This window comes from Pan paniscus, chromosome 14 (assembly GCF_029289425.2).
Source record: "Pan paniscus chromosome 14, NHGRI_mPanPan1-v2.0_pri, whole genome shotgun sequence".
Lineage (NCBI taxonomy): Eukaryota > Metazoa > Chordata > Mammalia > Primates > Hominidae > Pan > Pan paniscus.
In genome coordinates this window covers 102,883,391-102,909,933 of record NC_073263.2, presented here as the reverse complement: position 1 = coordinate 102,909,933, position 26,543 = coordinate 102,883,391, and the positions used below count along the sequence as shown (strand labels likewise).

The window sequence follows — 26,543 nt, the reverse complement described above, 5'->3', positions numbered from 1 at the left end:
TTTTATACAAAGGCATTATATATAAGATACAAATAGAAAGGAAATTCTAAATATGGGATGTGTTATATATCAATTCATTTAAAAAGCATTTCTTAACTACTATGATAGGCCCTTGTGCTAGATGCTAGGGAAGTTATGGTAAATATAGTATGCCCCTAATTCTAGGTACTTATAGTACAAAAATGAAAAAAAAGTAATGGCACATCAAGTTCCTATGTGACTAAATTACAAACACATATTTTAATTGAACCAGAATCTTCCTATATTGTAGTCTGATGCCCAGGAGGTTATCAGACGTTTGGGAGAGCCTGATCAGGTTCCGTCTAGGCTTTGGGTCTTTGTAATGCATGGCCACAGAAATGCCTCCACCTTTCTGTCTTAGTGTGTTTATGTGGAAAATAGGTGCCTTGAGAATTAAATGATATAAAAACGTGAAAATATTTGTAGCACATTATATGCACTTAGATGTTAGATTTCTTCTTCTTCACCTCCATATTAGTAAACTATTTTAACCTCAGTATTATGTTTTCCACTTAGTGTGGTTCATAATACAAGTTTGAGATATGAGTTATGGTGCCGTGTAGTAACTCTGGACCATCATTGCAGTGGGTTCACTCTTTGCTGCGCATCTGTGCCATCATCAGCGTCATTTCTGTTTGTATGAATACGCCAATGACCTTCGAGCACTATCCTCCACTTCAGTATGTGACCTTCACTTTGGATACATTATTGATGTTTCTCTACACGGCAGAGATGATAGCAAAAATGCACATCCGGGGCATTGTCAAGGTGAGCACTTCCATGTCATTTAAACTAAGAACCTAAATGCATTGAAAGTCTTAATCCCTTTAATCATATTTTCTTGTTCATTTCAGTAAAACAAAACATCATTTTATCTTATACATATGGAAGTCCTTTTTAAAAAGGCATAACTCCAGAGACTGGGAGAAATTGTTGCATGAGACTATTTTAAAAGTTAAATAAATTTTGTAAGTCACAAACTCTTGGAATATCTGAGAAGGAACAAGATGGTTCGACTAATGACTGTGTGAAGTCTCGAGTAGGGTTATTCATGCCACTTAGGGCTGAGCCCACAACCCAGCACGGGGGCTGGCCCAGAGAAGCACCTTATTATTTGTTGACTTAGGGAGTGCAGAATCAGAGTCACATGATAGAGTTAGAGCATGATATTATTGCAGCACGATGTCATTTACTTGATGTGTTTTGAAGATACAAAAGGATAAAAAAAAAAAAGGACATGAGATGGAAAAAATGTCTGGGGCCAAAAGGAAAATTATGTGTCATGTGAAATTAGTACCAATTGGAAACAAAATAAATATAAAATGTTTTAAAAGGGTAAAGACAGGGAAAGAAAAGGAAGAAAATTTCTGTCACTGGATATCTTTTCCTTCCATAGCACTAATCTTTACATAGGTTAAACATATGTAGATGATGCTGTCCCTAGAGTATTTAAATTGTACTATTTGGGGAAGCAGTAATAGGAGTGCAGATTTTAGAGTTTGACAAATGACAGACGACTCAGATCTTAGTTCTTTCACTTACTGGTTGTATCAGCATCTCAAGTTAGCTAATTTTGGTGAGAAAGTGTTTTATTTTGTACAAGGATTTTGAGAATCTACTGAGACAATGTATAACACATAATTATTTGTCAATTTCATTGCTTCCCTTTTATACATAATTAATTGTGTGCCATCCTTGAAAGACAGAGATCACAGACAATGCATTAGTAGGTTCTTGTTTAACTTTTTATTGTGGACTTTAAAAAATTTACCCCAAAGTATATTACAGTTATAATGTGAATCCCTGTAACTAAACATCAACAATTATCAATATTTAGCCAATTCTGTTTCATTTTAAAGCAAATCTGAGAAACCAAGTCATTTCAGAAATAACTCCTTTTGTATTGGTGACTGATAAAATTTTCTTTTTTTATAACCACCATACCATTATCAAATATAACAATATTTTACATATGATAAAATATTTGTAACAAGACTTAGCAATAATTCCTTAATGTAGGCTAATACTTAACCCACGTTCATATTTCCTAATATTGTCACAAGTTTTTTTTATGGTTGGTTTCTTCAACTCAAGACTCAGACAAGGTTTACATAGTATACTTGATTGTTTTTGTTTTTGTTTTTGGGAGGGAGGTTCACTTTTGTTGCCCAGGCTGGAGTGCAATGGCACGATCTCAGCTCACTGCAACCTCTGCCTCCTGCATTCAAGCAATTCTCCTGCCTCAGCCTCCCAAGTAGCTGGGATTACAGGCATAAGCCACCACCCCGGGCTAATTTTGTATTTTCAGTAGAGATGGGGCTTCTCCATGTTGGTCTCGAACTCCCGACCTCAGGTGATCTGCCCGCCTTGGCCTCCCACTTATGTTTCTTAAGTCTCCTTTAAGTCTCTGTAAGTCCACTAAGTTTCAGCTTTTCACATCCTGCAAAAAATTTTCCTATGTCATTGATCCATTGGAAGACATGCGTCTTTTGTCTTGCGGAAGATTCTACATTTGAGATTTGGCTGATTGCTTCCAGATGGTGCTCTTTAATAGTTTCTGTGTACTCCATGTCCTCTGAACTGCTTTGTATTTTGACCAGCAATGCACACAGGTGCTTCTTTCCCACATGGTCACCTCAAAATATGTCAGACTTCTGGATATTTGCCAGTCTGAAGGGTGGGAAACGGTAATCCACTGTGGTTTTAATTTGCATTTCCCTTTTGAGAGTGAGGTTAGATGGGATTTTATGTAGCAAGAGCCATTTTTAGGTTACTATTTTTTCATTCAATTTTGGCCACTCTGTGTGTGTTAGAAGTATCAGCCGTTTGTGATATAAGTTGCAATTGTTTTTCCCAGTTTGCCATTGTCATTGGCTTTGTTTGTGGTTATTTGTACCATACACAATTCTTATCCAAATCATGGACAAACTTTCTATTGTCTGCATTTTATGTCATACAGGAGAGTTTTGTAGGTTTCCTCTTATAGATTTTGCACATTCTTGGTTATATTTATGCTTTGGTATTTTATTTAATCATTTTGTTATTTGTATGAGGTCTTCTATTACATGTTCTAACTTGTTCTTTTAAATGAAGGCTGTTGGTTTCTATACATTAATATTATATTCTGCTACTTTACTAAATGTTCTAGATTCTTGTATTAGTCATAATAGTTTTCCTGCTAATTCTTTTGATGCTTCCATATGATCATATCATATTCAAATAAAGAAAGATTTGTCTTTTTCTTTGTAATTTTTATGCCCTAGTTGCTTTTACTTACTTAAAGTAAAATAAATGAATTGACTAACACTGCCGGTAAAATTTTAAATATAGTAGAGGTAGTGAACATTTTTATTTTGTTTTGTTTTTGGTTTATCTAGAACATCTCTAGTGTTTCTTCATTAACTAGTTCAAAAATTGGGATTTGAAGTATGTATACATTATTGGATTAAGTGAATAAACTTTAATTTCACATTTTGAGAGTTGTAGCACAACTAGCTTTTTAATTTGTCAAATGATTATTTTTAATTTGTCAAATTATTATTTTTTCCTTAGTGCTTGTAAGAGAAGAGATTTTTAAATACTGAGTTATCCTTCCATTCCTATAAAGAAAAAGCCCTACTGGGTCAACATACATTTTTATTCTATTTTAATGTATTGTTTTGTTATATATGTTATTATTTTCCTTATTTTAAATTTGGTCTAATCTTTGTCAGGTTTTGATATTAGATTTTTCATGTGTGTGGGTGGCGGGCATGTATGCACACTATAAAATAGTCTGAGCACTCTCAGAATTGTTTTCACTTTAAAAGTTTGGTATCAGTTCCCGGTGAAATCATCTGGTCCTGTTGCGTTTTTGTGGGGGTTCCTTTGCAGTATTTCCTATTTCTTCTATGGAAATTGTCTATTTTATTTTTAGTTTTATTTTGTTTTTTTTGTTTGTTTTTGTTTTTGTTTTTGTTTTTTCGAGATGGAGTCTCACTCTTGTCACCCAGGCTGGAGTGCAGTGGTTCATTTTCGGCTCACTGCACCCTCTGTCCCCCAGGTTCAAGCGATTCTCCTGCCTTAGCCTCCTGAGTAGCTGGGACTGCAAGCGTGTGCCACCACGCCTGGCTAACTTTTTGTGTGTTTAGTAGAGATGCGGTTTCACTGTGTTGGCCAGGATGGTCTCAATCTCCTGACCTTGTGATCCACCTGTCTTGGCTTCCCAAAGTGCTGGGATTAGAGGCGTGAGCCACTGTGGCAGACCTATGTCTTCATTTTTTAGTAGAGACAAGATCTTGCTCTGTTGCCCAGGCTGGAGTGCAGTGGTGTGATCATAGCTCACTGCAACCTCCAGTTCTTGGGATCAAGAGATCTCCCACCTCATCCTCCCATGTAGCTGGGACTACAGGTGTGTGCCACCATGTGTGGCTGATTCTTAAAACTTTTTTTAGAGACAGGGTCTTGCTATGTTGCCCAGGCTGGTCTCCAACTCCCGGACTCAAGCGATCCTCCAACCTCGGCCTCCCAAAGTGCTGGGATTACAGGCGTGAGTCACAGTGTTCAGTCAAAACTGTCTGTTTCAGACTTGCTTGGTCTATTGGGGTCTATTTGGTGAAGTATATTTTCTTAGGAAATTATCCCCTATTTATTTTGTTTAATTATTTGGTAACATAGACCTGTGTAAATAGCTTTTCTTTCCTCTGTTTGATTTTCTCCTAATTTTGTATTTTTTTGTTATTTTGGTTAGCATTTTGTTGTCATTAGGTTGGCTAGTAGTATTTTTTGTTTGTTCCATTTTGTTTTAGGTTAGCCAATTGGTTTGCTCATTTTGTTGATTTTTTTTAAAAAGAATCAGCTTAATTAACTTATTAATTTTTGTTTAATTTTTTTCCTTTAAAAATATTTTTATTATACTTTAAGTTCTAGGGTACATGTGCATAATATGCAGGTTTGTTACATATGTATACATGTGCCATGTTAGTGTGCTGCATCCATTAACTTGTCATTTACATTAGGTATATCTCCTAATGCTATCCCTCCCCCCTCCCCCCACCCCATGACAGGCCCCGGTTTGTGATGTTCCCCTTCCTGTGTCCAAGTGCATTTATTAGTTTCTTTCTTTGCTTTATTTGGTTTACTTTATGGGTCTGTTTCTAACTTTTCGAAGGTGTTTGTCTCACATTTTCATTTCTTGAGACTCTTAAATCTGCTGCTTCCTTGCCTCGTGGTTAAAATGTTAACCACAAGGATAATGTTAACCAGCAGCATAAAATGTTACTGCTGAGAATGTTTTTTTTTCCCTCGAAGTGGCTTGCTCTTTTCTCCTGAATACGGAAAGAGACTTTCCCTTTATTGTTCAAGTCAGCAGCTCTATGAGAATGTATGTTATCTTTTTGTTGATAGTTACGGATATATTTTCCTAGTTTCATCATGTGATATTTATTTTATTGCATTGTTTTCAGGATTCCTTTTGTATTCTAATTATACCAGGAGCTATGGTTTGGTCTTTCCTTTCCTTTGTTTTCTTTCCGTGTATTTCCCTCTGTTTTTATGTTTTCTACATTCTCTTTCCCTTGCTTCACTCCTCATGCTGTCCCCTCACTCCTCTGTCCCCTGTATTTCACTCCTCTTTCTCAAATTCTTTTTTCATTTCTTTTTCATCATTTCCTGGACAGTTTTTGTTCTTTCTTTTTTCAGTTTCCTATCATTTAGACATCATTTCTATGTTTTCTTATTTCTAGTTTTGTGATTCTTTTGGAGCTTCTATTTGTTTAAATTTCTTTTGGTCATGTTGTCATATTCGATTATAGTCTTCATCTGCTTTGAGTGTTTATTTTCTGTTTATACGTTTATGTATTATTTTATTTTTACTTTTATTATTTTTTGAGACAGAACCTCGCTCTGTCACCCAGGCCGGAGTACAGTGGCGCAATCTCGGCTCACTGCAACCTCCACCTTCTGGGTTCAAGCAATTCTCCTGCCTCAGCCTCCTGAGTAGCTGAGATTACAGGCACGCGCCACCACACCCGGCTAATTTTTGTATTTTTAGTAGAGATGGGGTTTCACCATGTTGGCCAGGCCGGTCTCAGACTCCTGACCTCAGGTGATTCGCCTGCCTTGGCCTCCCAAGGTGCTGGGATTCCAGGCGTGAGCCACCATGCCCGGCCTATGTATTATTTCATTCATCTTATACTGTAATGTTTTTACAAGGGCTTCATCATGATCCGTTTGTTTGGTTGTTGTTCTTGTTGTTCACATGAAATGGGAGTTTTTCCCACACATTGGGTAGAGTAGCCTCTGCATATTGTCAGTATGAGGGGTCCCTCCACTGTTGTTATCCTGATGGGTAAACATGGAGCTTTTCTGTGTACCCACCGTCAGGTTCTGAGCTCTGCTGCCTCTGGACTGCTGGCCCAATTATCGAATATTTCTTACCCACTGGCCCCAGTGTCCCTGCCCTACTGAATTTCCATTCTAAACATGGGGCTGTGGTCTGGAAAGGGTTTTTGTTGGGTGTCCTTTGGAGTTTCTAATATTCCATTGCCTCTGATCTTTCTGCAGTTTCTTGGGGACATTGGTAGTCATTTGTTTTTGTTTTGTTCCTTTGTTTTACATTAACCTGCAACTTGCAGCCTACCAGTTTACATTTCTACAAATGTTGCCATTTATTTTAAGGTTCACCTTCTGAGATATCTGCTCAGCATTCCACACGTATTTATTAGTGATTTTGGGGTTTTGGAAATCTACTGGTTTATGGAAGAGGTGGGCATCCTCCATAGCTTCAGTGAACAGATTTCAGGATGATTCCAAAATTGTCTGTATCTTCCGCAATGTGGCTAGGCTAGTTTTTATAAGCACTAGGTTTAGATAAGCATAGGTTCAGAAAACTGGAACCTGTCTCAGGAGGCCATCTTGGGAGAAAGTTGGTCTTGGGAGAATGCTAACATCTCTGTTATTCACAGTACTCCCCTGGACGTTGCCCAGCCCTAGCTCACATTCTGTGTTTCACTAGAGGGCCATGAATGGCCCTGTCACTTGTGTGTAGTGGTTATTGGGGCCATGGCAACCTTTGCCCATGCATTGAAAGATCTGAATATTCTGGGTGAAGCATTTTATGATTGAAATTGCCATGTGTTGACTTCTTAAGGGTTCCATTTGAATGAAACAAATAAGTGACATGTTCCTAGAAGAAAACTTTTGTTTTTTTAAGTCATTAAATAAAGACTTGGATTTCACATCACTAAAATGATAGTAGGCATTCTGCTAGTTGTCACAGTCTAATGATAAAAAGAACAGAGGCATACTTAATATATAAATTATATACTCATTCCAAGTGAACAGAGCAGTGAGAGAACACAAGTTTTAATAATGTAAATGTTAGAAGTTGAATCAATAGTTAAAAGAGAAAGAAATGACTTACGACCAAATCGTTTTCAAAATGCTGTAAATTAGCCATTTCCAGTATTTTCACATTTCTATCAACATTTGGGTGATGAGCTATTTACTACAACCAAAAATATTTTTTTTATTTTCAATCTGTAAGAGGTGAAATTTAAAATGAAAATCAAATAAGGTTTTCTGGTTTTCATTCAGAAATAATTGGATCAAATACAACTGTAATGCAATTTTAGTAATATTGCACTGTTAACATTATCTTGAAGTAGTCAGCTCAACTTCATAGCTCAGTAAAACTGGTATTCTATGTTTAAATGCTAGCTAACGTTTTAGTTAAATATAGTTAAATATGAAATCTGTTTATCCTGAACCAAGCTTTAAATGTATCAACTCACTAAATTTTTACCATCATGGCCTCTACTATTGTTAGAGGGTAATAATTATATCAATAAGTACTGTCATTTTCATGATATTAAATCTAAGCCACAGTTTTATTATTTTTGTACTACAGACTTCTTCAAACATGCATGTCATAACAGATACAGCTCAAAGAGTATATTGGGCTTGATATTATGTTCTTATATTCAAAACTTAAACTTTTAATAAGACTTTATTTTAGCAAAATGTCCTTTGTCACATTAAATGTATGTTCCTAATTTACATTTTATTAGCTTTGCATTTTTGTATTTGTAAATTTGTTTTGCTTTTACACTTACATGAGAAATTTGTACATATTGTAGGTGTTTAAGTTACATCATAATAAAAACACACTGTCACATCGAAGCTCTATACCTTTCAGGGGACCTCTCATATTACTCAAGTTTGAGTTACTATGCTTTCTTCAACCCTGCCATAATTTGTAAAACTTTTGTTAAGCACTTGTCTGCTGAAAACCTCATCATTTTTCATACTTTTTCTACCTTAATACATTTGCCAATAGCACTGCAGTTATCTCTCAATTCTTTAGTCCCTTCACCCAGAGTAATTTGCAAATATGTGCTGCATTTTCTCACTAACATTTAAGCTTGTATTTTTTCATACATAAATAGGAACGTTATGAATATACATGTTCTATTTTAATCTTCAGGTTACACTTTTCATAGTAAGTTTTCACATTGTTTGGAACAGAGTTGTGCAAATATGAAATGTTTAATATTCACTGTTTCCAACTAAAATATTTCTAAGGAATAGTCAAATTTAGTTATTGAGTGAGCAGTACCTGTTAGCCATGTGTTCTGGGTGGAAAAGTGTGTGTGAGTTGATGTACACATATGCCAGTAATTTGGGAAATGCTAACCTGTTATTTTTTAAAGAGTCTTCTCCATGCATAAAACTGTTAGTCCATAAGAAAATATTTATAGAAGCACACCAATGTATTTTTGCCCAGCTGTCATGCACAATTCTTTAAAATTATACCTAGCCAATTTTGGCAATGTTATGGTGTACCTAAGAGTCATACCTAATCGTTAAAGTAGTGTTATCCAATGATACCTAGTTTATAAAATTATGCACGACAAACCAAACCCAGAAACTTTATTTTTTCAAAACAAACGTGTCAAAGCTGTGGCTTCCTAGCATTGCCTACTAAGCTTATTGACCTAGTAATTTGCCAAATATATTAAAATATGTATAAATATAAATATAAAATATGTAAGATATGAAAATGTTTAAGATATTTAACATATAAATGTAATATAAGAATGAGTTATATTCTTAAACCCAAGTACAGTTTCCAAGTTTTCCTTTAGTCATCCAGCAACCATTTATTGAACACTTACAATGAGCTCATCTCTGTCCTTGGAGAAGGGAAACAGACAAAACTAAGCAGAGCCCCTGTCCTCAGAGAAAACCTGGTTCACTCTGTGGGACAGACTTAGCACATACAGGCACTCTTCATTTTCAACATCCAATATATTTCTGAAAACATGCTGGATAGCATATTTTCAGAAAATAGGCACTTCTATTTCACTAATTTATATGGGAAAACTAATAATGTATTAGGGGAGCTCTGACCGATTTCTCCAAATATCACTACATTACCATCTAATACCTATACAAGTCAACCTGCATATTTCTGCAAAATAAAAAGCATTGAAAACATCCCTTACCCAATTATTTGCACTAATCAAACCACAGTGGATGTTTTATATGTGCCCAACAATAACAGGAAGTTTCTGTTATTAAGTAAATTTAAAAAATACATTCAAGTACCATCCACCATATTTTATTGAATTGTTGATATCATCAATTGTAAAAAAAATGGCATCACTTCACAGATTCACGGGTCTCTAAGAAACAATAAAGGCTTCTAATTATACTTTGACTGTAAGATGTAAGATTTTAATTGAAGCATCAATTAGAAGATGCATGCTGAATCCAGAATTGTGCAACTGTGTTGGAGCAGGGTAGGGTGTGTTTTAGAATTGGTGAAATATGATAAAATGGGCCTGGGTTGGTAAACTCAATTTTTGGATCTTTTGAAAGGCTAACTTTCAGGGGAAAGGTAAGAAAGAGGAAGATATCAATGCACTAGCATTAAATAGTTAAGTAGGTAAACAATGCTGGTACCAGATTGGGCCCAAAAGGTGAACAACAGAGATACACCTGCATTGCACACTATACCTTTGGCAGAATCCATTGGCAACTTTAATGTCTCCATTGGCACACGTGCAAAGTCATTATGGTGGTTCTTCTAGGTTCATAGTGATTCTGGGGCAAACATTTTTTGCAGATATAGATAGCAAATATTAGTACAGTGAGAATCTATGTAGAGAGGGACCTTCTTTTTTTTATGAAAGGGCTTTAATAGTGGTCTGTAAAAGCTATGGGGGAGGCAGGCATAAAAAAGAAAAGGACCAAAACTGTCTGCTTGGGGATATCAGAGAAGTCTTGAAGAAAGAGGAACGTGAAACGATGCCTTGAAGGATGAGTAAGTGTGGTCTGTGGCAGGGGTGATGGAAGTAAGATAGAAGTAAGGGATCTCACGGAGAAAGAAAAGGAATATGAGGCACAAAGGAGTGGAACAGCAAGGTACATGCCGAGCTCAAAGTAGTCAGAAGTGGCAGATGGGCTGTGCACAGGAGGCAGCTGGAGAGGAGTTTGTGAAACTAGACCTGGCTGCATCACGGAGGGCCCAGCAGGCTCTGCAAGGAGTTCTGACTTTGTTCTGTGGTCAGTAAAGATGCATGGAGGGTTTTCATCTGAGAGAGGTACAATCTGATTTGTGTTTGAATAGTTCACTCTGGAGGTTACATGCTGGATGCACAGCTGGGGAGAGAAACTGAAGCAGAAAGTCCTTCCGGCAAGAAATGTCTTTAACAATTTTTGTTGGAGGAATGCATTTGTTTTAAGTGTTTTCCATCTTTTATAATATTCCCAAAGCTTGAAAGTGCTTGCCCATCAATTCCCACTCCTCAGCAACTTTCTTCTAATTGCCTCCCTAATTCCTCTTGCTGGAAGCATTTTCACTCACCAAATCCCTAGAGGTGAAAAGAAACTATTTGGATGATACATGTCTGTGTTGTTGCAGAGCACTTCATGCATTGCAGACTGTGAATTCTTTAGACCATTCTCAGTTGTCTATTTCACATCTGGCAATAGATACAAGTAAAAGTAGCATGCATCCTTTAAGCACTGTTGAAGTAATATATAATGATGCTAAGACATAGTGACAGATGGGCCCTGGAAACTTGGGACAATAAATCCTGTTCTCATGAAACTGTACCAGTGCATATCATTTTGTCACTGCAAAATATATCCCTGTAAATGTGTTTCCTTTTTCTGCTTGTTAAATACTTGCATGATATGTTGTTACTTTCTTACCTTATCATTGATTGGCAGTCTTCAAGTGTTTACCGTTATAAAAATTGACATATACAGCTCTTGAAGCACTCCTGTCCTCAGCCACCAAAGTGCTGATTTTTGCGCATAGCTCAAGCACTCTCTGCCCTCCATTTCTTGTTGATGGAACAAACAAATTAAAATATTTTTTCATATTTAAGGTGTTAAAATATCTTGAGTACCACTGGGCATTCATATGTGTTAGCTTCTGGTTGCATATTTTAGAAGTGGGTTGCAAATATTATAACTTGAGCCTCAATACAGTAGAATTTTAAAGGATCTGGCCATGCTTATAAATGGAATCAAAGCAACTTTGACTACTATGGCTAGGGCTTCTGGCGATAATTTGATAAATGTGCCAGATACAAAACATAATCCAAGATTGTATTGCAAAGTGTCAGATTTCAAGGTCTGCATTCTACTTATTTAAAAGTATTATAAACTTATTGTGCCTTAGCAATTATTGATAATGATTAATATGATAGTAATTTTAATTCCTACCAGTTCAATTGTATTTACAATCATGGTAATGTATAAAATATGTAAACCGTAACTGTATTTGCATGGCATGTTTAGTTCTGCTTATGCAAACTGTGCTAATCCAGGAAGTATCCATAAGTCATCTCATAATCTCATCTGTGATCTTTCATGGTTACAAAGGAGCCAGAAAGGAATAATTTCTTTTTAGAAGCATACAAATAATTTCAGTGAATAGATGGATGGATGGATGCATTCATTAAGAAATATTAACTGACATCTTGCTGTATACATTGTATATTAACTGACATCTTGCTGTATACACTGTATCTAAGACATGGTTCATGTACCTATCTCATCATTCATTTAATATCTGCTATATGTCACCCACTGTACTGGGTGCTGCAAACACAACCTTAAATTATCTGACTTAAAGTCTCAGGGTGTTGCTCATCTTCAGAACACACTCAAACATTTACCATGAGAGATAGACTTCTTTTTTTTTTTTTTCTAATGTAACTCCAGAGAATACGTTCAGAGAAGATTTAAGTAGGAAACTCAAACTTCACCATCAGATCCAATAAGTTGGAGAGACCAAATATAAATTCATGAAATAACCAATATGGATTACAAAGGCGTATTCTGCGAGTAACACAAGATGCACATTATTTATATACATGAGCTGAGTTGTCAGTTGTTGCGTGACGCCTGAGTTAAGGTGATCAGAGGAGGCTGTAGTCAGATCACTCTGGAAGGAAAGGTTGGCACAGACTTGGCAGAATTTTTCAGGAAGATGGACAGCATGAAAAACAATGAACATTAAAAAGCCAAAGATTTTTTACAAATGGAAAAATGCTGAGGGTTGCTGGCCTTTGTATCTTGGGTCATAACTCTGCTTATAAAAGACGTTTATGAATATTGAATGACTCTTGGAAACATGAGCCAAAAAATAATACATGAAACTTATGCCCAGAGGATTATTTCCATACTTTACTGGGAAAATAAATAGAGGTCAATTCTGATTGACCACTGCATACCATCTAGCATGTGCTGAGCTTGTTGGTGCCACAGGAATGCCACTATATGTTTCTGAAAAGTCCAAGGCAGAAGACATTCCAAACAAAACAATTAAATTACTTCCTATGGAAAAGAAAGTTTTCTATATTACGTAGTAGAATTTTTGCTAAGCCAGTTTTTATAACTGAGGTCGTTTGAAATTAAGATGTGTGTATGCTTCTAATTTCTGATCACCACTGGTGCTTGTAAAATGATTTAAAATAATTCATGATTTTATATAGTTTGAAATGTAGTGTGGGCCAGTTTTACAACATTAATTTCCTTAGCAAAGAAATCAGAAACAAAAATTCAGTCACATCTGTTATTGATAGCTTTTCATTCTGAATTGGTGAGACCCCAATTTTTAAATTTAAATTTATTTTTGCCAACTGGAGAAGTGATTGTGTTAAAGCTAAAATGTCCAACTTAAAAAAAAAATTGAAAAGCTATTTTTAAAAATTTAACATGTAAGCATTGGTCCAAAAACATATCAGAATACATTGTGAAAAGCATGTCTCTCCTCCATCTTTGGCTCCTGGCCATTCACTTGCCCGCCCCCCTCCCCACAACAGAAAGGGAAGTATCACTGTTTATCCTCATTTGTTAACATTGTAAATGTACCTCAATGTAATGGTGAGCTCTCATTCTATGTTCCACCGAGTTTAATTCATTTCTAAAGCAAATTATGAGCAATTAAAAAGAGGGTAATTATAGTGCTACTACATATAACATTGTTAATGACAAAAATGAAATAAAATAGTAATACTGTTTTGAAAAAGTACAATATAAATTCATCCTATTTGGGTGCCCGTGTACTCAATAATCTATAATTACTCTTTTCCTGCCTAATATGTACTCATTCATTGCTCCAATTTTAACATAGTTCTCTGCTGAGTCCCATAAAATTTCAGTTTTTGTTTTTGGAATTCTTTGCATTTTTAAAAACAAGTGACAACTCTGCCTAGTTCTTAAAATAAAGATGAAGTGATACTTTTCTTTTTTTTCCCTAACACACTAGTAAAGAACATTTGTTCATTTAATAAAAGTCCATTTGAAAATATACACTTTTATTTTTCTTCATGACACTTGTCAACATATAACATAATGAATATTTTATATTTTATTTCATTCAGAATGTAAATTGCATAAAGACAGAAGCGTTTGTTTTGTTCACCCTTGTATCCCTAGTTCTTGAACACTGCCTAGATTAAAGGGATGCTTATGAGCTGAGGGAAAGAAGGAAGGAAGGGAGGGAGAGAGGGAGGAAGGAATGAAGGGCACAACTTTAAATAATTCATCTTCTATTATCTTCTTGGGTGTTAATCAAATTTAGGTTCAGAAAAAGTCAATTTTATATTGGCTATATTATCTGTATTTAGATTATAATTAATTTACATTTTCAACTGTGCAATATACGAGGCAAGTATGATGCTTATAGTTAAAGATCCTCTGTGAGATCTTTAACACAACTATTAAAAAATGCAACTATAAAAAAATTGAAGATGACTATAAAAAATCCTTACATTATTTGTTATATATTTAACCTTTGTGATGCGTTTATGTGTAGTACATAAACACTAGTAGCATCGGAAGCATCCTAAGATGCAGCTTTTCTCTTCCTTGGGTATAAATCTTCATATGATGATAATCACACAATTTAATAAGGCCATTTTCCTTCTTGTCACCCACAGCCAAGCTTCAGAGTTTGCTTTCATATCTCTTTTGTGAGTCTTCCCAAACCCAGGAGTCACCAAGTTTGGTTGATTATCTTGCCCCTGAAAACATTATTTGTCCATTCATTTGGGAATTAACATTGGTTTCTCTAAACTCCCCATAGAATTAATCTTACCATCTTTCCCACCATGTTTATAGCTTTAAGTTATTTTGCTTTATATACTAGCTGGATGTGTTCACATCTGTTTTTCTACAAGACTGTTCTTTTGGTTGGTGGTGGTGGTGATGGTGGTGTGTGTGTGTGTGTGTGTGTGTGTGTGTGTGTGTGTTAGCTAGGCATTATATATCCTCTAATGTAAAACAGGCACTTACCCAGTGTTCATTAAGTTGAGTTTATACTTCATTTTTGGGTCAAATAACTTCCATTAAGTGTTTTATCATAGTGTTAGTTTTGCATACACCATAAACTATTTCCAGAAACCTCTCAAGAAGATATTTGGATACCTATTTATTACTAAAGGTAGAGGCTTATGTCAATATCCTGCAACATGTTTTATCATTTGATTTGAAATCTTGGCATTTTATTTCTATTTTCATTTCCCTAGCAGGTTTAATCAGAGGAGGTAATGATATATGTGATTGAATTCAGAATTGACTTACATGGATGATTACAGAATTCATGATTAAATGGGATAGTCCTAAAAAAGCAAAGGCTTTTCTATTTAAAGTTTCTAATTTTTAACCTCATGAAGTTTTCTGTTTTATTATTCCAAAGGCATTTTTAAAATTCCCTTGTTATTAAAGCATTCTAATGTCAGAATAGATACCCTATTAAAAAATGAAAGTGGTACATCTTTATCTTTCTCTTACATATACAATCCCAATTAAAATTAAAGTCAATATGTGTTTTCCTTGCAAATTAAGACAAGTTTCTTCTTCACTTTTTTTTTGTTAGTCTTGAATTCTATTTTTATTACACTGTGGTCCAAGAGAATGGTTGTTTTGATTTCAGTTATTTTGCATTTTCTGAGAGATGTTTTATGTCTGATTAAGTGTTGATTTTAGAATATGTGCTATGTGACAATGAGAAAAAATGTATATATATGTGTATATATACATCCACATATATACAGTGGAAAGTTCTGTAGATGTCTGTCAGGTCCATTTGATCTTTGGGGGTTTTTGCCTTAATGATCTAATACTGTCAAGGTGTTGAAATCTCCCATTATTATTATGCAGAACTGTAAGTCTCTTTGAACATCTCTAAGAACTTGCTTTATAAATTCGGGTATTCCTGTGTAAAGTGCATATATAGTTAGGATAGTTGGGTCTTTTTTTATTATTATAAAAAATTTGCAGAATGTGCAGTTTTGTTACACAGGTATACACGTGCCATGGTGGTTTGCTGCACCATCAACCTGTCATCTACGTTAGGTGTTTCTACTAATACTATCCCTCTCCTAGCCCCCGACCTCTTGACAGGCCCCTGTGTGTGATGTTCCCCTCCCTGTGTCCATATGTTCTCATTGTTCAACTCCCACTTATGAGTGAGAACATGCAGTGTTTGGTTTTCTGTTCCTGTGTTAGTTTGGCTGAGAGTGATGGTTTCCAGCTTCATCCATGTCCCTTCAAGAAACATGAACTCATCCTTTTTTATGGCTGCATAGTATTCCATAGTATATTGGGCCACATTTTCTTTATCCAGTTTATCATTGATGGGCATTTGGATTGATTCCAAGTCTTTGCTATTGTGAATAGTGCTGCAATAAACATACGTGTGCATGTGTCCTTATACTAGAATGATTTATAATCCTTTGGGTATATATCCAGTAATGGGATTGCTAGGTCAAATGGTATTTCTGGTTCTAGATCCTTGAGGAATCGCCACACTGTCTTTCACAATGGTTGAACTAATTTACACTCCCACCAACAGTGTAAAAGTGTTCCTAGTTCTCTACATCCTCTCCAGCATCTGTTGTTTCCTGACTTTTTAATGATCACCATTAAACTGGCGTGAGATGGTATCTCATTGTGGTTTTGATTTGCATTTCTCTAATGACCAGTGATGATGAGCTTTTTTCTTCTTCACTTTTTAATCAGCTTGAAGTGAATGCCTTGTTAGTTTTCCTACTAACGGTGCTAAACCTAGCAGTTTTAAAGACCTTCCTGTTGACCACAGTGTGCTCTTGGTTCTTGTAGGCAGGGAGCTGGCTTAGGACCTACATAGCATATTTGGAACAATGGCTTCTGGTTCTTTTAAGTGTTAGAATTTGTGTGGCTGAGAAAAAAAAAATAGTGATATTTTCCCTTTGCATGAATTAAATATTTTACCTGCAAAGTTGCTTGTCTTTTATAAATTATTTTTCTTATAAGTAATGCTACTTAAAATGCTAAACTTATTCCTTGTGAAAGTCTGTTCTATTATGATACAAAAATTGTAGATAGCTTTTATTGAAATAATATTTGACATTTTCCTCCACAGATTGTTCTTTAAAATATTTGCTTTGCCTAATAATGCCATGTAAAATTTATTTTTAGGGGGATAGTTCCTATGTGAAAGATCGCTGGTGTGTTTTTGATGGATTTATGGTCTTTTGCCTTTGGGTTTCTTTGGTGCTACAGGTAATTAAATATTTTTTAAATTACAAGCGGGTATTCTCCAAAATGGGAATTATTTTGCATTAAAAGTCTAAATAGAAATATTACAAAATATATATCAAATGTGATTGTGTAATTGCCTACAACATTTTATTTTATTTTTATTTTAACAGATGTGATTAATCTGTTTACTCTGACATATTTGAAATTTGAAAAATTAATTTTAATTGATACGTAATACTTGTATGTATTTATGGGGGACTGAGTGATATTTGATGTATACAAGGTGTAATGATCAAATCTGCATAATTAGCAATTTTATATCACCTCAAACATTTTATTGTTAGAAAAGTCAATAGCTGTAATATCTTAATTATTGTCAGTTATGTTTGTGAATTATTTCTCAATCAGAAACAAAAATCAATACTATAGAAAATTATTAGCTGTTAATCAGATATAAAATATATTCCCTGAAATGAAGGAAACAATGTGGAGTAATATTTCTGTATTTGTAAATAAAAAATTGAACTTAAAAATTTAAAGTCTAGTCTCCCCATATTTGGATAGGTATTAGCCAACATAAAATACTATATTGCAAATATTAAATGCTTTATTATAAGTGATGGGGAATGTATGTTAAAAAGACTTACAGGACAGATTTGATTGGAAAATAAGTAGAATTAATTTCTGTGCATTCATTCAGACATGATTTTGCCTTTTAATTCAACTAAAGTTACTATATTCTATTGATTTGATTTGATCTGTTTTGATTTGATTGTGGTAAGAATGCCTAACATGAAATCTACTGTTCTAATGAATTTTAATTGTACAATAAATTATTGTTAACTATAGGTACAATGTTGTACAGGTCTCTAGAGTTCAGTCATCTATTCTTTATTTAAAAATTCAGAATTCAAAACTTCACAGCCCATTCTGCCACCTCATCATAGTGTTTGTTGATAAGCTTTCCTTTCATATTTTTATAAAGTTCACCTCTCCCACAATTTAATTTCATCACTCATATATTTTTTTAATCAGCTTTGTCAGGTTGAATTGTTTCTCACATTAATGTGTTCTTTTCCATTTAATAACTATTATGTTATTGACAAACATTTCAAATTATTATTTTGCCTGTTAGTAGATAGTGCAATTCTTTTTTAATATTTTAACCCTTTCTCTATTACTTTATTTTCTAGATATTCAAAAGCCTCCACTAAAGAACGTTATTAACAAGAAAGACAGCATACTTACTATATATTCTAAGTTGGCACTTCTTGTAACTAAAAACTGTCTTAACGAATGAGACAGGAAATGAACAAGATTAATGTTGTTCTTATTAGTTTATGTATTTGTTTCTGTTAAGATAGCTATAGCTTCAAAATATACTCAAAAGAAAGTGGATTTTGGTGGAAAATAATGTACGGCTAAATTCAGAGTAGAGGTGCACCTACTTATGCTGCTAACATCTGTATGTTCCATGACTATAAGCAATGCTAAGGGAAAATCCAACCTCGTTTACCCATCTTTTAATTTGTAGGTGTTTGAAATTGCTGATATAGTTGATCAGATGTCACCTTGGGGCATGTTGAGGATTCCACGGCCACTGATTATGATCCGAGCATTCCGGATTTATTTCCGATTTGAACTGCCAAGGACCAGAATTACAAATATTTTAAAGTGAGCACTGCTTTACAATAAGTTAAGAGGAAAAGTTTATGAAGTTTTTTGTAAGTTTTATATACTTTACCTACTTTTGTTTCCCTAGGCGATCCGGAGAACAAATATGGAGTGTTTCCATTTTTCTACTTTTCTTTCTACTTCTTTATGGAATTTTAGGAGTTCAGATGTTTGGAACATTTACTTATCACTGTGTTGTAAACGACACAAAACCAGGGTAAGTTTATCTATTAACTGCATTTTAATCTAGTTGATTAACAAAGATATCTCCGTAATTTTCATGAGAATAACTTCTGTGTCAGATTTTTCAAACAGTGCTTATGCCCTCTTTGTTCTGTGTCTCTGCTTCCTCGGTATTGTTTTTGTCCAATTTTTATTTTATTTTATTTTATTTTTGAGATGGAGTCTCGCTCTGTCATGAGGCTGGGGTGCAGTGGCACGATCTCGGTTCACTGCAACCTCTGTGTCCCGGGTTCAAGCGTTTCTCCTGCCTCAGCCTCCCGAGTAGCTGGGACTACAGGCGTGCACCACCATGCCCGACTAATTTTTGTTTTGTCCAATTTTTAAAGACAAGTATTCAAGACAAGACAGATTGGAAAATGTAACCTGGTGGAAAAGTAGATTAAGCAAATACAAAGTGTACATTTAGAAACCTTAGTGTGGCAAAATGGGGAGTGTGCTAACATAATAACATAAACCTAAAGCTTCACTGTGGAAGCTTTTCATATTAGAATGAGTTACATGTTCGGGAAAAAAAGCTCATTTTTATTATTATTTACTTTTGTCATCATTCCCTAAAATAGTTTCCTAAATGATTATAACATCATTTCTAGACTAAACACTATTATCTGTTGCATTTGTCTGTTGTAGGGTTGGTGGGTAAGATACAATGTATGTACTTTAATTACCTATTATGTATTATGCAATAGAGCACCTGCCTCTTCTACTTGGCTGATCATTGTTAATATACAACTCCAGGGATGTGATAGCAGGAGAGAGCAGAGTGGGATGTTGGCCGCTGGATGGTCCAGAAGTGTCCCATTAGGTGTTAGCTAGATATAGAGTTTGGGATTCCAAGCACAACCCAGAAGTGCAGCAGATATGACAATGCCAGATTTCAGGGCAGCAGGGATTGGGGATAATACAATTGATTTTATACCTTGTATTCAAATCTTCACGTAGGAATTTGTCTATTTATAAATGAAGAACTCATCCATAAATTACCGATTGAAAAATCTTGATTCAAATCATAGAAATTAGATTTAAAGCACTTTGTAAAATTCAAAAAGAGATTACAAGCAGCCATTCATCTTCAAAATATTTTTAATATATCAATATCTACTTACAAACCAATTGGGTATATAAGGATCATTGAGTTTAAAAATATTGAAAGGGTTATGTTGTGTTTTCTGCAGTTGGAGGATTTCTTTTTCATAGAGTCTATATGCTTGTATATATACAAAGTAAATAAACCACAAATAAGTGAATATCTCTGTGAGTATAGACTTCATGATAAGCTTGGCTCAATTCCAACACTTTATTGTGTGAGTTTGCATAAATTATTTAGGTTACTCCTCAATGAAGTAGATTAATAACAGGACATACTTTCTAGAGGCATCAGGAAGAGCAAATGAGGGAATGAATGTAAAGACAAGCAAAGTAACCAGCACATAGTAAAGGCATTCACTGTATGCCAGCTGTCATTATTTTGTCGTCATAAAGAGATATGTAAACACGCTTACATGCTGAGGTGGTAGGCATAAGTGTATCCTCCAAAATAGAGATAACATGGTTAAAAAAAAAGGAAAGAGCAATAAAGAAGACCAAAATTTAAACTTGTAAGAGTATGAAAGGAAAACATCTATGACTAACTCATGGCTATGTTATTTTACTGACAAAGTAACTAAATTAATTCTGAGTTTATTTCACATTTATAATGGTCATTTATTAGTCTCTCACAGAAATAAATTTAATAATTGAATTTCTAATTCATGCACAAACAGTATATGTATATTATGCAACTCTTAATACTTATATAATGTCCTAAAAACTAAAAGTGAATTTAGTTGTTTGCTGTTGCACCACCCCAAAGAACGTCAACTCCAAAAAGGTAGAGATTTTGTTTCTACATGTTTTCAGACCAGGAGGCATGTGCAAGTTTCTAAGAAAATATGAATGAATTCAGTAACTTCAAAACATCAGTATAATTTCACTGGTTAAATGTTAAACAGTAAAGCATAATCTATTAGTCGAGGCCTTAATTAATTTTATTTTTATTTAGAAGGCATGCGCCTCATACCTACTTAGAAATTTACCAGAGGGGGCTGTGCACTGTGGCTCACACCTGTAATCTCAGCACTTTAGGAGGCTGAGGAGGGTAGATAACCTAAGGTCAGGAGTTCCAGACCAGCCTGACCAATACGGTGAAACCCCTCTCTACTAAAAATATGAAAATTAGCCGGGCATGGTGGCACAGGCACCTGTAATGCCAGGAGGCACCTGTGATCGGGAGGCTGAGACAAGAGAATTGCTTGAATCCAGAAGGCGGAGGTTGCAGTGAGCTGAGATCGCGCCACTGCACTCCAGCCTGGACCACAGAGCAAGACTCCGTCTCAAAAAAAAAAAAAAAAAAAAAGAAAGAAAGAAATTTACCTTAGGTTCACAGAAGTGTGGACAGATACCATGCCTTCCTTGATTATCCATAGTATTATGTTGAAGTAAAGATCTCATTTTTTCTTGTTTTTTAATATAACTTTTATTTTTGCATGATGTGAGTGAATAATCTATTCAAAATTATTTTTAAAAGAAAAATACTGTTGCTACTAACCCCACTCCCAATCTTCATTATTATTGTTCAAAATAGCCTTGGAAAATAACTTTTTGATAACCATTTTCTGGACATATTATTATTTTCCCCTATTATTGAAATTATGTCTCTACTTTAACCACTTTATTGAGATTTTGGTGAATATAAAAATCTTTACATATTTATTATATATGTCTTGAGGGAACTATTTCCTTTTTCTGTCAGAATTAAATCCAGAGAGTAAGTTATTGCATTTATTATTCTACTTCCTGAAAATTATGATCCTTCTCAAATTAACTTGTGTATTTCTTATGAGGAACTTCCTGAAAATAATGATCCTCCTCAAATTAATTTGTGTATTTCTTATGAGGTACAGGTCAAGATGTAGTCTTAACTTAGTGGTTGGAATGGACATCGGTATCTTAGGAGAAGCTCTCAGTATTTCCATTAAGTGGGATGTGAGCTGTAGAGTTTTCAAAGTGAGGAAGTTACCTTTAATTCCTATAGTGCCAAGAGTTTTTGATCATTGATGTATGCTAAATTTTGTCCAGTGCTTTTCCGTTTTGTTCTGTTAATGTAATGAATTACATGATTGACTTTTTAAATAGAAACCAATCTTGCATTTCTGGTATATTGCTAATTTGGTCATATTGTATTCCTCTTTATACATTGGAAGATTTGATTTGCTAATGTTTTTGTTACAAATTATTGCATCTTTGTTCACAAGGAGCATTATTTTTAGGTTTTTTAAATTGAAATATCTTTACCGGGTTTTGAAATCCGGGTAATGCTGTCCTCATAAAACAAGTGGAACATGTTTCCAAGGGATAATATAAGATTCATATTCTTTCTTTCTTAAATGTTTGATAGAATTCATGAGTAAAACTCAGGGCCTGAAATTTTCTTTGTGAGAACGTTTTTCATTACAAATTAAATGTATTCAACTGACAGAGCTATGGAGTTGTTATCTTTCTTGTTCTGTTAAGTTGGTAAATTTTGCTTTTCAAAGAGCTTACCTATTTTTATAGTTTGTCAATATTGCATAATGTTTATACAAATGCCCTCTGATTATCTTTTGAATGTCTGATTATCTTTTTAACATCTGTAGAATAGTGGTAATAAGCCATTTTTTCCTGACATTGATAATTTGTACCTTTCTCTCCATTTTTTTATGTCTTCTCAATTGTATTAATCTTTTCACACACACACAAGAATCTTTGCCCTATTTAATGTTCTCTATTGTTAGTCTGTTTTTCATGTTGATTTTTTATCTTCATTATTTCCTTATTTCTGCTTTTTAGTTTTTGTTTTCTTTTTCATCTTTCATAAAATGAAGGTATATAGACATCTTTTAACATTTTTCTAATACAATAATTTAAAAATATAATTTTCCTCTAAGCACTGTTTTAGCCTCTAAGCACTGTTTTAGCTGCATTTCCAAAATGTTGATATGTTGTATTTTTATTATTATTCAATTCAAATATTTTCTAATATATGTGATTTCTCCTTTGACCTGTAGGTTATTTAGAAGTGCATTTTTAGAAGGATGAGATTTTCTAAAAATGTTATTTGGGTGCATAATTTTATTCTGTTGTGGTCAGACAATAGTCCCTGTGAAATTTCAGCCTTTTGAAATTCATTAGGAATCATTTTAAGGACCAGTATATGGTCTGAATTGGTGAAAATTCCATGAGAATTTGAAAAGAAAAAAGTGAAATCTGCAGTTTTTGAGTATAATATCTATAAATGTCACCAAAGTCAAGTTGGCTGATAATTTGTTCTGGGTATTTCTATCCTTCTTGGTTTTTAAAATCAGGGTTGTTCTAGCAATTGCTGAGAGAGCACTATTCAATTTTCTAGACATGACAGAAATTTTCAATCTCTCTTATTTTTGTCAGTTTTTGCTTTCTATAATTTTCAACTTTAATTAGGCGCATAACGTGTCATTGTATCTTTCAGATGGGCTGACCTTTTTATCATCATGAATTCTGAATTTTTTTCCTAATTAGCTTCGGGATGCCAGGGTATATGATGGGTCAAGAACATGACGTTTCAAATTTTTCAATAATCATAACTCTAAAGTAGTGTATAACTCTAAAATAATTTATTTTATTTAATCATCTTTTATCTTATTAATCAATTGATTTGTTCCCACAATTACTTACGTGTACTTTAGACCATTCCTGGATTGACAGTAAAAGGGAGCACATGACAAATTCTTAGTTTTAGAGCATGGGCTGCACAATCCTGAGCCCAGCCTGGTGGTGATGAAATTAAGCCCAGTACTAAGAGCGTAAATGAAGAAGAAACTCAGTAGTAAGAGAGTGTGGACCAGCTGGTCAGATGCTCTAATCAGCAACTCTCATTCCACTGTCAAAACCTTGGAGATTTTGTATGTTTTTTAAATAAGTGAAGTGAATCAAGTGGTGCCTACCAAATTTATTTTGTCCTCTGCATCAGTGCGTGGCATACAATATTAACAGTGAGAAGCAACTAACTCCTATAAGCTATTTTGGGGGAATAGAGGATGGTACAAATATCACAACTTTACAGCAAATATTACAACTCCTTCAAAACACAGTTTGGCAGTTTTTAAAAAAATAAAAATAAAAAAGTTGATCAAGCTGGGTACAGTGGCACACACCTGTAATCTCAGCACTTTGGGAGACTGAGGTGGGATGATCACTTGAGCCCAGGAGTTTGAGACTAGAGTGAGCTATGATTGCATCACTGCACTCCAGCCTGGGTGATAGAGTGAGACCCAGTCTCTAAGAAGTAAAAATGAAAGAAAGAAAAAAAGTTGAACAGGCACCTGCCACATCTCATTTATTCCACTCCAGGTATTTAACCAAAATAAATAAAAATGTATGTCCATAAAAAGATTTACACATGAATGCCCACAGCAACTTTATTCATAGTACTCCAAACTGGTGACAACCCAAATTTCCATCAACAGATAGATAAACTAATGATGGTATATCCATATAATAAATACTGTTTAATAATAATAAATAATGAACTATTGATGTATACAGCATCTTGGATAAATCTCAAAATAATTATGATGACTGAATAAAGCCAGATTTAAAAAGAGGACATGTTCTATTATTCCATTTACATAAAATTCTAGAAAATGCAAACTTATCTTTAATGATAGAAAAGAAATCAGCAGTTGCCTAGTGATAAAGGTTGTGGTGGGAATTAAGGGATTACAAAGGGGCCTCAAGAAACCTTTGGGGTTTATTGACATGTTCATTATCTTGACTGTGCTTCTGTACATGGGCCAAAACTTATCAAACTCTACACTTTTGTATGTGCAGTTTATGTTATGTCAGTTACACCTACTGAAACTGCTTAAAATGTCTCAGTGTGAAGTAGAAATCTAATTTTTCATATGGTTAAGCAATTGTGCCTGCACTATTTATTGTGTACTATTACCCACTGAGTTTAGTTTCACCTGTCTCATTCACTAATTCCCTGTCTATACGTGGGTCTGTTCCTATGGGGCTCTGTTGTGCTTCACTGGTCTATTGGACTATCTCTTTGCCAATATCACACTCTGAAAGTCTTTCAAATTACAATCTGGCTTTACACATGGGGTCATATTTCCAGCTTTCAGCTTTACATGGGCTCAAGACCTGGTCTTCCGCCTCATGTGGGCATTAAAACCCAGGCATTAGCTCCCATTCATAACACTATGTCAACTCATGTTCCTTCTGTTCCTAATCATTTACTGCTTTCCTTCTTATGTTTTGACATTTTGGAATGCAGTTTTTTTTTATTGTGAGCCTAAATGCAGAGTTTTTAATGCTATCTATTTGTTTGTAGTGGAAGGAGTTGAATTTGGTGTAGTCCATCTTGCCATAACCAGGACTCACATCCATAGCTATTTTTTTTTTCTATTTTTGTCTAAGGTCCTTGAGGACATGTATGAGAAAGGGGAAGAGGATATTGTGTTATAGTCATCTTTTTATCCTTACTACCTAGTATTCTAACACAGAATAAATAATTAGTAACTATTTATTGAAGGCATGGTTGAGAACATATTCTATTTAGACAGATAATATTAACATGATGACAAATTGATAAAGAAGATGAAATAAAAAAGAAACAGAGAAAAGTAAGTTGTTAAAAGCAGGAAAGGAGAAATGGCTAAAAAATAGAAAAACAAAGTTTAAGCAGAAAGAAGCAGTGAATTAGTTCATATACGGAGTAAGAAAATTGAAGCAAGTGGTGAGTAAGGGAGTTGACTGTGTGGGCGAGGGAAGAGACAAATGCATGGGAAGAAAATCTGTAGGTAGTTGGATTTATTTTTTTAGTGTATGTAGGCTGTAGAATATGCCTAGATTGTTCTATGAGTGAATATGAAAATGGAAAAAGATATTGTGTGGGTTGGAGACAATCAATATGGAGATGAAGAGCAGGGAAATCTTCTGGATAAGAAAGCAGCTGTGTAGTACTGCAGTGGGTACAGAGGCTGGCTTCAAATTACCGTTTTATTAAAACCAAGTCAGAATGTGAGAGTTATAAAACTTGTAAATACAGCTAGAAGATCAGGCATTATGCTGGCAAATGAAAGCTCATATTGGCACATAAATGATCACAGAAATTGAGAACAGATACACGAATGTCTTCTGAACTCATGACCCTAGAGTTGCTTCAGTAAGTATTCTTTGCTAGTTCCACGCTGTATTTGGTACCAAGAAAAGAATGATACCGAAAAAATGCATGAAAACATGCCTTGTGATCTAAATATTAGCTCCAGCTCATTACTTTATCCTAAAAATGAAGTTCACCATGAAAAATTTCGTAAATGTTGACAGAATGCTTAGTTACCTGAGACATAGCCATTATGGTGAAATGCCTGCATTTTTCTCTTTCCCATATGTGTAAAACCTGCCTACTAGCATACACACACACACACACACACACACATTTATTTTGTCTTCTTTTTATGTGACTCTTTGTTTACTATTTGAGAAGAAAATGCTTAACCAGCCACATGATAGTAATGTTG

The 26,543-nt window shown here is 34.6% G+C and overlaps 1 protein-coding gene across 6 annotated transcripts in view; it reads left to right on the top strand.

Annotated features, from left to right (window-relative positions):
• Positions 1-26,543, top strand: part of NALCN (sodium leak channel, non-selective) — a 358,635-nt gene that overhangs the window by 20,755 nt on the left and 311,337 nt on the right. For all 6 annotated transcript variants that reach the window (XM_034936923.3, XM_063595854.1, XM_063595853.1 and 3 more), the window contains exons 3-6: positions 607-789; positions 16,984-17,067; positions 18,581-18,720; positions 18,809-18,937. In XM_034936923.3, coding sequence (XP_034792814.1) covers positions 607-789; positions 16,984-17,067; positions 18,581-18,720; positions 18,809-18,937 — 536 coding nt within the window. The remainder of the gene's footprint in view (positions 1-606; positions 790-16,983; positions 17,068-18,580; positions 18,721-18,808; positions 18,938-26,543) is intronic.